Source organism: Cardiocondyla obscurior, linkage group LG14 (genome assembly GCF_019399895.1).
Source record: "Cardiocondyla obscurior isolate alpha-2009 linkage group LG14, Cobs3.1, whole genome shotgun sequence".
Classification (NCBI taxonomy): domain Eukaryota; kingdom Metazoa; phylum Arthropoda; class Insecta; order Hymenoptera; family Formicidae; genus Cardiocondyla; species Cardiocondyla obscurior.
In genome coordinates, this window is record NC_091877.1 from 5,597,626 (window position 1) to 5,616,689 (window position 19,064).

Here is a 19,064-nt window from a genome sequence, read left to right on the forward strand (position 1 = left end):
TTATTTTAAAATAAAAAAAGTGGGATTGATTCAGTAATACACAAATCTAACTTTATTCACATTTTTTTTTTTTTTATTTTTTTTTTTCCACTGAATCATCGAGAAAATGATCTTGAGAGAACAGAAACCTCTGCGATACGAATAGCAATTACAGGTAAATATGTACAATAATATATAATAAGTGATGGTTGCCCTTCCTTCTCTTCGTCTTCTTCTTCAACAGTCGTGTCTCACATCGCTTAACGACACTCAACCAATCAGTATTTTAACCGTAATAAATCGCGCAAAGATAATCCTTTTCCACTCATCCATCCCCGCCATAAGCATTAATTACCATCGATCATCGAATATCGCGACAGTATCGACGAATTGACAGAAATGCTTTCCTAATTCGAGTCATAAACCTTCAAATCACCATGCCAGACCCTTCCACATTTCGGAATCATCGCACAAAACTCGTAGTCTATATCAATCACGATGCAAAACGCTCGAGCATTCGTTTAAGAGAACATTTTTTTCCTCTTTTCTTTCAATTCCTTTTCGTGAATTGTATTTTCTTCTTGTATTTTTTTTTTTTCTCCCTATCAACTCTAATCGAAATACAAACATTTTGCATCGCTCTCGATGTTCGTCTCATCGTTACATTTGATGATTTTACTTCGCTTCGTTTAGTATTTTCCCTAAACTTCGAAATATCTTTCTCACTCCCTTTCTTTCTCGCAGATCTTGGATATATCGCATTACCGTACATTCACACACTCACATTCGTTTAAATAGTACTTTATAACGTTATATTCATCTATTTCTTTCAAATCTCTCTCTCTCTCTCTCTCTCTCGCTCTTTGTGTTAATTTATTCCTCTCCTACTTTCATTCTTTCATTCATTCTTTCAATCGATTCCGATTGTTCGCGATTCGCGTAAGGTGAAATGGTTTATTTGTGCATCTTTATTAAATATTAACAAATGTTTTTTTTTTCTTTGCGTTAAAATTATATATTATTCAAATTAATTATTAGAGATAGAATTTTTTACAAGTCTACCCTATATACCTAATTTTATTTCTTTGTTAAGAAACGGAACTGAGAGAATTAATAAATAATTTGAAATCTGTCGATTAAATATAACTTTTCTATTAAAAGAAAGCAAAAAAATTTTTTAATCGTTTCGATGTCAATGGTACAATTATTCCATTTCACCTTATTTCGAACTGATGGACATACTTTGAGATGCAAACTTTCGATCTTAGACAAGCACTCGACAAGTATCACTGGACGACATGACACTGTTAAAACTGTCATTAATCCGAGCTAAGGAAAATAACCGACGAGTATATAATTAGCCCAAACCACAGTTACTTCAGTTACTTCACTTCATCCTACTTATTACAATTCGTCTCTTTTATTTATTTATTTATTTATTTCTTTTTAACTTTTGCTCTGTTGCTAGCTTGCTTATTAAAATGATTTCGTCGTCGATTTAATTACTTCTGTTTTGGATCGTGTATATTAACAATATTCTCGCCGACTTTTACGTACAACTAAGACTCCGGATCTCTAAATCCTAAGATACCTTCGCTTTTTACACTCTAAATCTCCATGGAGATTCTTATATTCTTTTGGATTACTCCTCAGAGTACTGTAACGCTTCTTCACTCGGAACCCATACTTTTGCATTCCTGAAAAGCTATCTTGAAGCTTTGAGAATTCCTTTATAAGGTATCCATGGATCTCCGAGTTTTCTTAGATCTTCCGACAACTCTCCTATCGTTCTATCTTGTATTCACGGCTTTTAGATTCTTGAAGGTCCTAAAAAAAAGTCGAAATCAAAACCCACCAGGGTTTCCTTCGGATTATTTTGGACCATCAAGCTCGTGAATCGCCGAATCATGAAACCTCGATTCCAGGATTCTCAATTCTTTTACATTAACAAGACCATTGGATTTCTTAATCCTTTATTAAGAATCCTGGATCGTGGACGAAAATCCGAACACCGCGAGCAAGCTGTCGATTAAATTCTACGTGAAAACGATAAAGTTCATATATTCGCGTATTTTATAAATACTTTCGTCCGCGTTGGAGATCCTTGAACCTTCACATCCTCAAAGTTCGAAGACGCTTACCGTCTCTCTGAGAACCGGACGGACCTTCTACGCAAAAATCGACGAGACTTTGTAACATCGAGTCTCTCGCTCTAGCGAAGACATTCGCCATCATTATTATCTCCACCTTTTTTTTTTTTTTTTTTTTCCGTTTATCACCCTCCATTATTATCATCGCCCTCTTATTATCTCTCTCCTTGACTTTTCGCCTTTATCGCGTCTATTTGCTCGAAGATCATCCTCCCGTACATCTCTGTATTGTATATATTGTAATACATAGAAAAGATGAGAGACTGAGTGAGAACCCTCATCTTCTCGCGTAAGACTCGCGTGGCTCAACAACGACCGAGAAAAGGACCGCACTTTTCGTCTGAAGGAGTTTTGCCACGCAAAATTCGCATTCCTCATTCTACTTTCTCGTCCGCCCTCTCTCACCTTTCCTCTTCCCTAATTTTCCGCCATTCTCACCTCCCTTTAAGTAGCATCTAACTTACTTTTTATCATTATCATTTTTTTTCCGTTATCGTCTTTTTTTTTTTTTTTTTTTTTTTTTTGTAATTTTTATTTTTTATAAAGACATCACTTCAACATACCGAGCACAACTGTCGCGCCCAAAATGTTGATACACCGACAGCTCCCTTTAATTCTTCCTAACTTATGTATAATTTATTAGTCCATCTTTCAGAAGTACTTCACTTTCAGCTATACTTCAGGGTATTACATATATAAACACTCAATTATATAAGTATTATATATAACCACTGCTCGAAAAAGTTGAGACACCAATAGCTTATCGTTATATGTGACTAAAAATGAGCTCTCGGATACTCAACTTTAAAGGTGCTAACAAATGACGAAACCCCGTAGTTTCTATCGTTGATAGCTCTTTCTTTGAAGGGTGCCCAGAAACAAGGAAACACCTTGGAGGAGGACGATCTTCGAGATGCGATTAGCCTATTTCGGCCTATAAGACTTATGAAAAAAGATCTCTCGTCACACTCATCACCTCAGGGTGTATCCTATCCTTTAATCATCGAAACAAGTAAAGCGACAGAACGTCGAACGATGAAAAAAGTGTCCCCAAGTGACAAAAAAAAAGAAAGAAAAAAAAAAAAAAAAAGAAAGAAAGAAAGAAAAAAACTCCGAAAGGATCTTAATCAAAATTAAATTTAAATATAATTCCCATAATCCCGAAGTAAAACTGGAATTTAATTCGAGATCTCGCATTAATCGAGATTAAAGTCGAATTTAATTCGTATATTATCAGAATTAAATTCACATTCAACTCGAGATCGTGTTAATCGGGATTAAATCCCAATTAAACTGTCGAGTCAAAATTAAAATCTCTTACTCGATTAATCGAAAATTAAATTTAAATCTAATTCGCATCCCCGTTAAAAATCGCATCAACTAAGTTTTTATCTACGTTCTTTAAATCCTTATTACAAGTACTGTGGTAGTAATATAGTAGTAGTAGTTGTAGTAATAGCAGCGATAGTAGTAATAGGTATAGTAGTAGTAGTAGTAATAGTAGTATTAATAGTAGTTTCTTTTTTTTTATTCCTTTTTCTGCATAAGCATCTTTTTTTAATCCTTTAGATTTTTTCTGATTTCTGATAATCTAACAGACATCTAAAAATAACACCCATTTTTTGTTTTTTTGTTTTTTTTCTTTTTCCATTACTATTTGTATTTTTATTATTCTCGGTTTCTCTTCCCCCTCGTTTTTTTTTCCTCAATTTCAAGCAAGCGTTACTTAAGGGACTCCTTTTGTAAATTTTATCCTGCGCCCGAAGACCTTCTCTTTCTCGATTAACGTCTTCATTAAAAAGAAAATACTAATATAACGTAAAACTTCTCTGGAAAGATCCGACAATCATCAGAAATAGCAGGCAACGTACAACCACGAATGTTCCACTATTGACTGATATTAATTGATGTTGATAACAATTATTGTATTGATCGATAATGATCAGTAACCAGTTGTAATATTAATTAATATTAAATCCGATCATCGAACAAGATATTACAATATCGGAATCGATTATTAGCCGGCTATTAATCATACACGTATATACAATATTATCATTCTAATAACATTGCAAAATAGATCGTGGGGTTAATTAATATCGATCGATAAACGATTTCGATGTCACAAGATAATGTTCACCAAAGTTTTAATAATAGATTTTAATATTAATTAATATTAAATAAATATTGTTATTGTCCATTAAATCGGTCGAATTACTTCGTTTAATCTGCCTCCCAGTTACACGCTTTGCATTAAAATTTTTTATTTTGTTTTATAGACGTAATAGGCTTTAATAATACACTTTAATATTAATTAATAGAAATAAACGTGGTTATTGTCAGTCAAATTACTTTTTAATCTCTCAATTACTTTGTATTATTTTGCGTAATCGCGATTTTTCACGAGTGGAAATTTTCATGAAAATTAATTCTTCGGTATCAGCTCCACCATCAAATTACGCAATCAAATTTTAATCTATCATCAATAAATGACAATCGAGTTTTTAATAATTAATACAAAATGTTCGAACGTATTGTATCAATAATAATATACATTATCTATTTTTTCATTTTATATAAATACAGGTTTAACTTAGTAACTTAAATTAACGCATTTTCGTCGTTCGTTTTGTCAACTTCAATACCACGTCAAGTTTTATTGCCTGATAACTTTCCTTTGACTGTTCGTCATCTTTACCCAATTCCTTCCTTCTACTCCTTTTCTTATTTTTACTCTTCTCTCATTTTCTTTTCTCTCTCTTTTCTGCAAAACTTTTTTTTTTTTTTTACTTTTAGTATTAGTAAATTTTTTTTTTTATGAAAGAGAAAGACAGATGGAAGAAAGAACAAGCGCGTAAACTTTTTTTTATTAGATTGAATTTGTGTATATATATATATATATATATATATATATATATATATATATATATATGTTTTCCCGTTTTAAGTTATTCACTTTTCATTCTCTTCCTCTATCTTCTCTTTCCTGCCTTCCTTTTCCTTTTCTCTTTCCTCATTTCTTCTCCCTCTCATTTTACATCTTTCCTTTTTATACTTATAATACAGAAAAAACTTTTTATATAATTAAATATATGACTCAAAAATAAATTTAGTAAGTGAGATTTATACATATCAATAAATTATCACTATATGCAAATATTTATGTTTCTTCTAATAATAAGTGAATGATTTTAGAAGAGCAAACAGGAATTTGTTTTGTCAAAACCGAATTATTAATTTTTCTTGGTTACGAATTAGTTTGAAGGTGTTCCAATATTTTATCGGTACATCTATTTTTGCTTATTCTTTATCAGAACTCATAGTATACCCCGCTTGCGTTGATAATTTGAGGAAGTATTATTATTTAGAGTTTAGACTAATATGCATATTTCCACAATGCAATCTTTTTTATAAAATAGATAAAGTATCCGTTCTACGCGTGGAAAAAAAAACTTAAAACAATTTGCCTTTAAAAACGATAATGAATGTGAAAATAAGCATAATGTAGCTAATTATCTGAACAATTGCGTGAAGCTAAATTATGCAAGCGTGTCGAAACATCTAGTAAAACAGCGGTATTGCGAAGCAATAAAGCAACAAAAAAGGAAACGCGACTCTGCTTAATCTAAAAGATATAAACCTTAAAGCTTCTTTGAAAAAATTATCTTCCAAAATTTTTATCGACTATTTATTGAATTGATGTAAAGGAGAAAACTTGTCTTTATTATTTGAAATAAGATTATCGTATATTTCTTTTATTTAAAATAACGATAAACATTTTAATTAAATCTTTTCGCAATATCGGTAATAATTTTTGTTTCTAAAAATATGATAAATCTGCTCTCTTTACATCAACTTAATATACATTTATTCCAAGTATTCTATAATCTTGAAAAATCCAAAACGTTGAATCTCTTATTTATTTCTACGTTTTTATTTTTAGATTAGCTTCTTAATAACTCGCCCTAAAATAATTATTTACTTTAATCTCCAATTTTAATTTATCGTTCTGAGAAACAAAATTTTTTGGTTATTTTCGATTATTTCATATAATCTCAAATATTCTTTTAAACTTTGAAGTTTAAAGAAGGCCAATATGTTTCTTTATTAACGATTTAACTTATAGTTATGTTTCTTCATTAATGGATGTGCTTTCCCTTTATCAGACAACACTTACAGTTTTTTTTCCTTCTTTAAATTTTCTTGCAAAACCATATATAATAAATGTAATTCGATTCTTTTAACCCAAAAGGCCGTGATAATAATGTAAAAATTCCTGTATAAAGTCACGACTATTTTCCTTGAGGTACAAGTTCTGGATTAACACCAGAATTGTCTGAATAAAGTATTATTTAAAAATTATGAAATTTGTGAAAACATTACATTGAAGACTTGCTTAAAAATAATTTATTAATTGATGAAAGCATTACTCAATTTTAATTATTTTAATAATATCAAATTAATATAAGTTTTTAAAAAATTAATGTTCGAAGATGTAAAGAATCATTTAGTACTTTAAATCTCATTAGTTTCAATAAAATTCTTATTCCATTGGCCGTTAAAAAGGGTTAAAATTAAAACGACTCATATTGTGCATCTCAAAAATGGAAGATTCTGTTTAAAAAATTCCGTAATTATTAATTGATTGATAAAGTTTGCTCATTTAGATCTCTACGCAGAGGTCTCGCTTACTTTTGTGCTTATTAATAATTATTTATTTTTCCACCTTTTTTTTTTTTTTTTTTGTTTTCTAGCAGTTCTTTGTAGTTATGAATTTTTTTGTTGGTTCTTAGTGGTTCCCTCGTTTATCCTGCGCGGGTTTTTTTTTAATTTTATTTTGTTTAAAGACTTATTGTTGTTCTGGCGTACGAAGATCAACGGTGTGTCATTTTTATTTCGAGTTTCTTTTTGTGTGTATTAATTAACAATTAGTGATAACATAAACGACAGCCAACGTCATTTGTTTTTTTTTTTAACCTAAATAATAAATTTAAAATAATAAAATAAATTATTTTATATAAATTTAGTATGCATACATAAACTTTTATGACTCCGAAATAACATTTTTAATCATATAATGCTAAAAAAATTTTAATTTGAAAATTATTCAAATTGTTATAGCAAATATTAAGTATAAAGTTACGTGTGCTCAAATGTTAAAAGAAATAAAAATTGTGAAATTCGTCGAGAAAGATAGGCGCAGGATCATGGACATTACCGCGGTCAAAGCTCGCCTATTTGTAATTGTGATGTATTCACCGCGATAGATTTATGCAACAACCAATATGATTGCAATATAGCTACAGGTGATTGTTGATACAACAATCAATATTCGATTCAATATTAAAAATCGCGGTGTGCCTCGCTGAAAATATTTCACTCGGCTTGGTCGCTTTTTCTCGGCGGGATTTGACCTGGTAAATCTTAAACATCTTCACAAATTCACTTCCTGACATCTGTCTTTCGTTGGCTGCTGTTTCGTTTTTTCTTTGTCAAAGTGTATATGTGTATTTCTCACGTCCTCCATTCTATTAATCCAACTACTATCCCAAACAGTTAACCCTTTAACTTGTATTATTCGGTGTAAAAAGCCCAGCGTCCACCAATTAAATCTATTTTACTTCCAATCTTTGAGTATACTACTTTCAACGTTTCTGTTGAATGTCTGATTAAATCAGCTTTATCTTTTAATATTTCGTAAAGGCTCAGGTATCCAATTTAATGCTAAATTTTATCATTTTAATCAAAATTTAGAAATATCTCTAAATTAAAAATTAGATTTAAATTATTCTTAAATAAATTTAAAAAATATCAAATATTAAATAATAAAAAAAAAAAAAATTTAGAGCTTATATCTTTATTACACTTGAGATTTTCGATCCCTTTACTTTTTAGATCTCTATATTCCATAATATTTGATTAAATAAATTTTTAATTTAATCTTTAATTTTAAAAAATATAGAAAGATGTTAATTTTAGAACGTATTTATAATTGTCTTTAATTTTATTAAATTTAAAAATGTTAATTTTCTATAATACTGTATAGAAGAAAGAAAGTAAATAGAAAATAATAAAAAAAAACCTAAATTATTTATACAATATTCAGAAATATAAAAAAATTTTAAAGCCATGAAAACCATCTTTTAATCATTTATATAATTTTCGTATAGCCATATCTCTACGCTAATAAAGTTTTCAGGTTCCAAGTATTCCGTCGAAGATTTCAATATTTAATACTAAATATCACTAGAATTTTCGTCTCATCAATTAATTTTGTTATATTACACATTAATAGTACAATACTGCATCAATAATATAAAGACAATAAATGTTTATGTAAATTAAGTAAAACGAAAAAGAAACGTATAAAAAATAATAAATCAAGACAAACTAGAGAAGAAAATAATGCACGTAAAATTTAAAGTTAAAGAATATATACGCTTTCTGTAAGTATGTATGTACAAAGAAGCTATAATACGATTTTCACATTATACAATTCTTTCGCGAAATCGCAAAGTTTGTAACTAAAACAAATTGCGATTATGTCATACTTAATAAATCTAAATGTCTAACAATTGCAAGTTTTGTTTCTTTCTTTTTTTTTTTTTTTTTTTTTTCCACAAATTGCAGAAATTCTGTGTATAATGTTTTGTCTATATCAGTCGTTAATCAATCTGAAATTAAATTCTAAAAAAGTGAAACAAATTAATTTCTTATTTTTTATTTTACAATGAAATTTGTTACCGACAAGTATCGTAAGGAAAAGAAAAGCAAGACATTTTAATTATACTGCTCTGTAAACCGTTTCTACATCTGAACGATATATTTTTCCTGTTATTTCACATATCCCATGCATGCGAAAAAGTTAAAGGGTTAACCGACGACACATATTTCTGCAACGGATTATTTTCCACAATATGTTCATCAAAAAACATTTATATCCAGCTTACAAATTAACGGTCTTCAGAGATCATCTATTATATTTGGTAATCAGTCTATTCATTAAACATTAATCGTTCAATGCCAATTTCAAAACCCTTTTCGTTTCTGCCCTTTAAATCGAAAACGTCTATGATTTTCGATATCATTTTAGAATTGAAACCGCTCAATTCCCCCTGTTAAGCAAAACCCTTTGTTTTTTTTTTATTTTTTTTTTTTTTTTTTTTTTTTACATTATTTGTACCCATTTTAATATTTAGATTAAAACTGCATAACATTCACCAACGATTAACGCTTTCTTGCAAATCTTAAGCAACGCTTATCGCATAGCATAAATTGAAAAAAGTTAAATTCAAAGATATTATTATCGTGCCAAAGATGATTAAAATGTAATCGTGTCATTAATTAACGTTGAAGTAAAATCGTTTTAGCGTCGAAATCTGAAGTCGGCGAAATTGTATCGGTTTCAAGTCCACAATCTAAATCGTTCGCTCCGTAGATCATTCACGAATGATCTGGGAATAGTCCAGGATCGTGAAAGAAAAACGCGTCACATAAAAAGGTAATAACACCCCCGAGAACACCCAATATGAGGGATTTGTGAAATTTGTACTCTTCGAACGTGTATGTATGTACTAGAGTGCCCCCTATTTTCTTTGTTTTTTTTTGTTTTGTTCTATTCCACATTCGTTAACTTAGTTTTTTTTCTTTTTTTTTATAACAATAAATCAATTCTTTAATTCGTTCTGTAATTTCTTTTCTTAAATTAATTCCTTTCTCTGTTCGCAACTTTTTAATACTTGTTTTATATTTTCCATTCTTTCTTTGCAGTGAGCAGATTAAGAAAATTAGTTCCGGAAAAATTTTCTAAAGAGTAGAAGTCATTAAAAAAATTTTTCTCCATTTCTAGGCACATAAATAAGGAACACTCTATATTTATGTATGTGTATATATGTAAATATAATGAAACGCCATTCACGCCGTATTATAATTATCAGTTTACTTTTTTTGCTTTTTATACTTTATTTTTTATACTTTGCTTGCTCGCTTAATTATAGAATAATAATTACTTAACTATATACGTGTATATATTTGTATATATACGTGTGTACATTTGTTTTTTTTGTGTTCGTGTAAGTTTGGGTGGTTGTTTATTAATTAATCGCAATTCATTATTCATTGAGATATTAGCCGTTTGTCTGTCTTTGTCCGTCTTCTTTACTCTCTGAACATTTTTTCTCCTATATATTCCTCCACTTTACGCGGTGTCGAGATTTATGACGATTCATTTTTTGTCTTGCAATTATGACGACGGCGCGGGGGTTTGTTTAATAAGCTGATTTGTCTGCATGTTGATTTAAATAACATTTAGTGGAAGTAATCCGCGATTTAGTATAGAAAATAATCTTGTTACCGAATTAATTGATACAAGTAACTCTAAGTTTTATACATAATTTTAGACTACAAAAATAATTATATATTTTTTAATCTTAACATATTAGTTAATTCCGAATATTGCATATAATCTTTAAGTTTCGCATTAAATAAACAATTTTAAGAATTAAGTTATAAAATAATTTTATTATAATTTATTGAATATATTACAAATTATTTTAATAATTTTGTTTTAAACTAAGTGGATTGCTCCGGATAAATATTTCCGAGATTGTTGACTAATTTTTATCATTCTTTATAAAATTAATTTTTCTTGATTAAATTTTGATAAAACTATAAATTTATCATAGAAATTTACTTTGTAAAATTATTATTTTAATGCAGATTATTAACGAAATTTATATATTATTTTAAACTAAATAGATTTTTTTAAATATGTTATAAATTTTGAGAATATATTTATATTTAAAAACTTTCTACCCCTATTAATTTTCTCAAGCTTCTTTGTAAAACAAAAAAAAAAAAAACCTAATAGAATTTTATTTTGCAAATTGATTAAAAAATGGAGAATTGCTTATGAATAAATGTACTCATTAAAATATAATTAAATACATTTTTCAAAACCATTTTGTAAAAATAAATTTCTAGTTTTATCAATTTATCAATGAATAGAAAGCTGTAAACCGAAAAAAAGTACGAATTTTAATAACCGAGTTTAAAAATGGAACTGATGTCTCATTTTATTTGTTCGGGATTAAGCTTGCAACAAAACGTAGAATTTAATTATAGCTTTTGCTTAATGTTACCATAACTTCCATTTTATCTTTCTTGCCTCTTTCTCTCTCTCTCTCTCTCTTTGTTTTTATCATGCACATACACATACACGCACACACGTACTCTCCCTCAATCTTTCTCTCTCTCTCTCTCGCTCTCTCTCTCTCTCTCTATCTCTCCCCCTTTTTGCATATCTACGCTGTCTTAATAAATCTGTTCGTTCTTAAAAATGTATATATGTAATGTGTGTATAAGTCGATATCTCGCGCGCCGTCAATTTTCGTACGCCCCGATGGATCTTCTTCCTTTCGTTCTCTCTCACCTTCCCTATCCTTTCCTCAAATCCTTCTTCAAGTGCTTCTTCCTTCTTTCGCCTCTATCGCACCGCCTCTTTGTCTACATATAGTGCGGAGGAAGCAACGTGAAAATTTATTTGCCCAACATTCACCATCCTTGTTCACCTTCTCTCATGCCATCCACTTTTATCCTTTCTTTTTATTTCTTTACTAATTTACATCTTACAATCCGCAACGAATTGCCGGCACTTATCATACTCGGGTTTACTCGTTATAGAACTTGATCGGTTATAGCCAATTCTTTAAATTGTAGCTCGACTATTAAATTTTTATAATCAAAATTTCTTTTAATTTTAATATTTATCCCGCGCGTGTCTAAATGTTAAATAAATTTCTTTGGGCTCCTTTAAGATAGAATTCTTTGCTTTTATTTTGAAACAGCGAGCCCGCATTATTTCATATCGAGACCGCGAGAATGTGCACCAATGCGAAACGATGCAATCGCCCGAGATCGTCGAATAATGTTTATCGATTTGTATACGTACTTAAAGATTGTCCATCATCTCGGAAAGTGTCAGTCTAGAGGTGGACATCGCGACACCGCTGTCGCTACTACTCTGTACGCTACTATGATCATCGGTGTCCGATTGATTGCTCGTGTAACCAATAACGTCCACTTCATCTGCAACAGAAAGGCGCGGAATTCCGCATTGTTTTAATCTGAAGGGAAGGTCGAAGATAACGTGATGCTTTACGCAATCGGGCGCAACGAATAAAAGTGAAAAAGTCATCCGTACTATGAGAATTGAGAGGTAATTTTCGTTTCAAAAGAGATTCTTTTCCTTGTATCGATTGCTGCGCGATCCTGGCACGAAAAGTTAGTATAAATTTATACATCGGCATTCACCGCTATTACGGAGCGCAGCTGGGTTGCGCGTCTAGCACCCTCCCAAGAAGATGGCAACCAGCTTAACATTTATCACGCGAGATTAATTAATGACAACGAGAAGATCGTCCTCCACGATAGAAATCCCGTTCACCCTCTCCCTCCGCCTTTTCCGGCTAAATTCTGAGCGTTTCCGCTCGTACTTGCTCTCTTGATAAATCTGCCAAAGTCGTTCTCCGACCAAGACTTCCGCAGTCACCTCTCTAGAAATTTAACGCCGATGAAACGCGTTAGGAATCCCAGGGTCAAAGAAAATGCGATTGATCTGATCGAGTCCGCCTAAGTTCTCGGGCATTCCGAGTAGAACTTATTGATTTCCTGGCCGTAGACACGATAATCTTCAGCGGCAGCCCGCGAGATTATACAAGCGATTCCGTATAAAAGATTTTAAACAGTACCGCTTTTTCTGCATCGACAGCAACCCTTTTCGCGACGTAAGGAGACGCACCGACGCATTAACCCACCGCCGGGTCTGGCCAATACCCGCGAGAGACGAGTAAGCCGGCAAGGACATACCGTTATTATGATGTCATACCGTCAGACGATGGGTAACAAGGGGCGAAGGAAGACACGAGAGAAGAGAGAAGAGAGAAAAGAAAGATAGACAGAGATACTGCAGGGGTGTACAGTAGCCATGACACCCGCTGGAAGGCACGGCTCGAAGAAGACGCGGGGGTGTCGACCACACTTGCTAGCTCCTACCTCCCCCTCGCCACCCGCGGCGCTCAGAGCCGGGGGTATTTTTCCATAATCAATAACATGCCTCTATTCTCGTCACACTAAGCGAACCAGATCTGCCCTCGTCGCCACCCGCTTCTCCCTTTATCACCCCTCTACCTTTGCGTCCTCGACATCGCTAACCTGTCCAGGTGACAGTGGCGCTCAAAACACAGACGCAGGGAGTACGCAGCCCGCATTCGGAGCAACGAACGAGGAAGGCCGCGACTCGAGTGTTAATTCGTCGAATTAATTTTTTTTCTAACGCACACGAAGCGGAACGTGTCGCGTCCTCATCCCGAGATTAGGATCAAACGTAGATACAAAAATTGCGACACGTCGGACGAATATTAGGAAGAATCGTTGGTTCGATCGGTGGCGAATACCGATGAATATCGCCGAGAGTGGAAAGTGGAACCTGATTTGAGAGGCACTGATTGAAACCGTGGTTTCAAGGGTGGCACGAATGGCGGGCGAAAGAGTTCATTAAAACCGGCGTGGGGCGCACCCCTGGCATCACCGAATTCGTCACCCACCTCGTCTCCCCCCCCCAGCGGCGCGCGGAACGTAAAAAACACGCGAGATATCCAATGCTCTCGGCCATTTCTCCTCCCCCGCCGCGGGGATGAATTTCAATATTCTGAGTGAAGCGAGTAAAAATAAGTCACGCGTCACGTTATCCTCCTGATTAATCATTTCTCGTTATCGCGCGGTAACAACGAACGGGCACGGTGCAGCCCCGTTGCGTGTCCGCACGTTTATCAGGAACAAATGGGAGAAGAAGAGGGCCGGGGACCGGGGACGGTGGCAGTTGACGGCAGATAACAGTAATATCCGTCACGAGCGCGATAATTAACTCTTAGCTCGCCCCGGACCAAGTTTCGCAAAAACGCCAAGCGTTTCGCGCCCGTGCCCCGTTATTAATAAACCGTCGTGGATCAATTCCAAATCGAACGGGACTCGAGCCTGCGTCTCGATCGATCGCGTTTATATCCATTGAGATGACGCTCCCGCGGCAAAAGATAGAACGCGGGGACAGGTAAAACTGCCGTCAACTAATATCTCTCTCAGTCCTGAATCGCCAACTTCCGGCACCGCGCGGCGAACGGATAATCTCGGTCTATTTATACGTGTCGTCGGTTCCCGATTAAGTCTCGATCGCGCGCGTCCCGGACCCGGTTGCGATAAGTTCGTAACGGCCGCGCCGGCGATACAGTCACTCGCCGGTCAGTATTTCTTCAGGCACATGACGTGCGGGAAAGATATACAATCGCTGCGCGCGGTGCAGCTTCGTGCCATACGGAAACTCGTAGGGATTCAAATACCCGAGGAAATTATTTCTGTGCCGTTTTTGCCGAGAGAACCAATCGATGACCACTCCGTGAACACGCGCCGCCCGAAGTAATTTTAATAATTTTATTAATTCACTTCCGCTTCTCTCTCTCTCTTTCTCTCTATTCCCGGAATCTTGAAACTTCGCAGATATATATATTTGTTTTATATTTCGTTCGAGAGATAAATTATGGGACAAAGCACAGTCGAGCTTGTCTGAAGGATCACTCAGAGCTGAAGAGAGTCTGTACATCATCCATGTTAGAAATGATTATCTTACGGGAACACGTAGGGCATGTTTGACTTGTCAAAGAGTCTTTCTCCCCTTTCCCACTTGTTCTTTGTTTAGAAATACTTCTCGTTTCTGTTTCATGTTGAGTCCCGCTTCCGCGGATCATATTTCCCCCCACACCCCTCTCTTCCTTTTATCATTTCTTTTCCTACAATTTTTTAAATTGATTCTCTCCGCCCTAATCGGTTGTTCCTTTCGCGTACTTAAAATTTTTCTAATTTACATTTTAAAAAATTACAAGAAATTAATAAATAATTTATTCAACATTTCAAGAAACAATAACTATTAACTTTTCCAACGATCCTCGAGTGACTGATACGCGAGGGTAATATTTAGTTGCAGCTCACCGTGCAAACCACAAGGATCCGTTACTAATGGCTGGGACGGCAAATCTTAAAGAGGGATCTTATCACGTTTGGTAATTTAGCTAAGCGCAACAATCTCACGACATTAAGGTGCCTGAGGAAATCGTCCTGAAATAATTCCGCGAGTATATGTGTATACGCGGGGGTCTATGTGAGCGTTTACGTCGAAGAGAGTGCCTTATCCAGATTGCTGCAACGCAAAACACACATTCTATTTGAGTCCATAAATGTAAAGCCGGACTCACCGGAGTGAGCATATCTCGTAATGGAGACATGATTACTTCACAATCATAGTGGCGTGCACGTTTAAATGCACGACGGCATCGTCAAGACTATCATCGATATGAGAGATACATGGAAAAGCAATTAATTAATTGACTTTAAACACAACGTATTCTTTAACCGGATCCTCGCGTAAATTTACAATGATTTCTCGCGTGTTTAAAATGTATTTTATATTTAAGATAATTAGCGGCGAAAGTGAAAAGAAAAGAGATGTAATAAATTTTGTTATTTCAAGGCACGGAAAGCGCGGCAAATTTGGGGTGGCTTTCGAAAAATCGTCGGCGTAGCGCACGTGACTTATGATAAGTGCTTCGCTGGAGATATTCCCGCGGGATCATCAATTTCAACGTCCTAACCCCGCGCTCTCGCACCCCCGACGTTTTCCGATTTCCTTCGCCCTTCTCTAGCTCGATCTCTTTTTCCCTTCCTCCCCCCCCCCCTTTTTTTTTTATTTTACTCCAGAAACTCCTTTGGAAAACTCATTCACCCCCGCAAGCTGCAATATTTCACGCGGCGGCAAATGCATTTTTGCGATGCACATCGTCACGTTTGCTCCTCCAACATAGACAGAATTTAAATTTTCAAAGTTTATTTAGACGCACGACGCGATCCCGAACATAGAAAAAAAAAAAAATTGTATAAACAATTCAAACACGCCGTATCGCTTTTCTCCGTTCGAATCGAAATTACTGGAGACAAAAGAAGATTAAAATTACTGAGGAAACGCTCGCTCAAATATGCGCAAAAGAATGTACGAATGCTTTGTACGACAATTCCTTTGTCGACACGCTATGTTTGATTTTTCGAAATTAAAAGTCGCAGAATTTCAAACAACTAATACAGATACTATTTCACGATAGACAGATATTTTTCAAACTAAAACCCAGTAAAAGGGGGGAAAAAAAAGAATAAAAAAAGGACACGAAGATACGCAAAGACGTTTATCTCCAATGAAAGATCCTCAATTTGACGCGAAATGATAATCTTATGACAGAACTTACCAGACTCCGAGATGGATGGGCTACCTGCAGACCTGTCCGAGTTGCTGGAGCTTCCGGTCGAGCTGGTGGATGCCGTGCCCAAGGAGCACTCGGAGATGCTGCGCCGCTTGGACAGCATCGCCGCTGAGGCGGCAGCGGCGACGGAGCTGGTCGGCGCACTTGTGCTAAGCCCATGGAGGCCGTGAAGCGCATGAAGGCCGTGGAGGCCGGTCTGGTTCGTCAGCTGCTCGAGCCGCCGTCTCAGGAACCTATGCTCGCGCGACAGCTGTTCCTTGTGTATAGCATGCTTACGCTCACGGTCCTCCAGGTTCTGCAACCAAAAACGTGACACACGCTTAATTAATTATGTTTCGCGTGGAACTTTGAATATGAATATATAAAGCTATTAATTATATATTAATATAAATAAATTGAATTAATAAATATGTATATCACCTCGTTACATGCTACATATTTATTATATGTATAATAATAGATACTTAGATCGATAGTATGCTCCGATTCAATTTTTTTATATTTTATTGGCCGGGCTTATCGATTCTCTTCAATGTTGATGTGTCGGAAAATGTAAAACTGTTCGTTGCGCATAAAAAGTTTTGATTTAATTAACTATTTATCATCAAATATCTCTCCGTTTTACTTTGTTCTGAGAGCTGCCAACAGAATCGACGTTGGCCGATAATCGGTTTCCTTTGTATTGTGAACGGCATGCTATTTCGTAACGCAACAGCGAACGCTTCCCAAGAAGAGGCCGACCAATTCCGGTGCAAATCACCGAACAGGAAATAATCGAATGCAACTAAATGCGTGTTCTACTACGTAGCGTTTGATATGCGTAGTTTTCGCAGCTGTGAAAATTTTATATTACCCAAGTTTAAAATAAAAAAGTAAAATTATCTCCTAAATTTTAAATCAACAATTTTAACGCTGCAAATTCTTTCATTTAATTTCACAATTTTTTTTTTTGTTTTTAATTAAAGCGTCGAATCTCAAAAATTTCAAGAGAATTTCATAGTGCCAGTTTGAAGATAACTATATTTTATTCAGATAATTCTAAGATAAATTTGACAAATTTCGCAACTGTTAATTATGTTCCTACAGTGAAACATTTGAGGCGATAAAATAGCTCAAGATCAACGGCGCTTTAGATATAGGGTGGATGGCCCCACGGTAAAAGTATCTTGGTGACGAAATCACCTGATCGCAGATTAGGGGCTTCACACGACAGACGATGTGTCGGCGTGTGCGTGTTTATGGCAGCGCGGCTGACATCACGCTCGTAGAAAATACCCTGCTTTCGTGCTTTCCATTTTACTCGATATGAATTTACAACGGAGATAAAACGGGGCTAAGAAAAGCGTCAACCGGAGCGTACCCCGTCGTAAAAGCCAATCGACCGGCCTTACCAAGTGAGACTTGGTTAACTTTTACCCATTTACCCTGTACCGATCGATATTGTTTGTAATATAAACGACGTCGGAAATGCCGCGATGTTTGGTATTTCGCCGTTAATTTTAATGAAAAACATATTTAATTTTACTATAAAATTGTTCAATGCAATCGAGCTCATCTACACATATAAAACTTATATATATAAAAATATATTGCAACAAAAATAAAATAAAAAACAATTTTAATTATTTGAAAATATTTTACGCGTTTCATAAAAATTAAAAATACTTATATTAAATATTTGTATATATGTATAAAAAAAAAAAAAAAAAAAATTAACATATCAAGCGTATAATTAAAAAATAAAATGATTTCATGACTTTCTAGTCTATCATTTATATCCCTCTATCATCGTACATATGTGGCCAAATGCAGAAAAGAATAGGGCGAGAAAGGAAAGAATAATTAGCGGCGGAAACGTCTACCGAAATGTGAAAAGAATCACGAGAGCCAAGCGAAACAGAAAAGAAGAAGTTCAAAGGCGGACAAATGAAGACTTACACGCCGCCAACTACGAATCGCTTCAACCCTCCACCTCTGTCCCATCCCTTTTCCCCGAGTCTTACTTTCTTGCGAGGGTGTAAACCACCGCTATAGAAACGACACTTTCGCGTCTCCCAGTTCCTTTTACCGCCGCCTTCTTAACTTCCATCTATCCTCTTTTCAGCCCGTTCCTTTTGCTTCTTTATCTTCCAACTTGCCTTTCGTTTTACCACGACGAAATTTCTTGACTCCGCCGTAATTAATCAACCTCGTCATTGCCGAGTCAATCAGAAGGATGCGCGCATAGAATATTAAAGAAAATAAGAAAACTATTTTGCGAAATTACTTTTGAAACGTAATGGGACAATTAGGCGTTACGTACGGCGTTAAAATCGCCTTTTTTTTCTTCTTTTTTATTTTTTACGGCGATGCCTCATTATTTCTCGATCCTGCGATCTTTATTACGCTTACAGATACCCTCTTAAACTACGCGTAGCAGCTTTCCTCCGCGAATGGCGAATGGACGAACATTTTTCTTCTACCTAACACAAGCACGTAATATACACAGGTGCCCGCAGGTCAGATTGATGTACACGTTGAGTCTCCCACGCGGACTATGCATACACGAATGAACGGTGGATACGCACTGCTGCTTACC

At 34.7% G+C, this 19,064-nt stretch overlaps 1 protein-coding gene across 2 annotated transcripts in view; it reads right to left on the reverse strand.

Annotated features, from left to right (window-relative positions):
• Positions 1-29: 29 nt before the first annotated feature.
• The window catches only part of LOC139108049 (MAX dimerization protein), a 40,606-nt gene continuing 21,571 nt past the window's right edge, over positions 30-19,064 (reverse strand). For both annotated transcript variants that reach the window (XM_070666047.1, XM_070666048.1), the window contains 3 exons: positions 16,472-16,781; positions 12,079-12,215; positions 30-11,633 (listed from right to left, as the gene is read on the reverse strand). In XM_070666047.1, coding sequence (XP_070522148.1) covers positions 12,079-12,215; positions 16,472-16,781 — 447 coding nt within the window. In that variant the 3' untranslated portion in view covers positions 30-11,633. The remainder of the gene's footprint in view (positions 11,634-12,078; positions 12,216-16,471; positions 16,782-19,064) is intronic.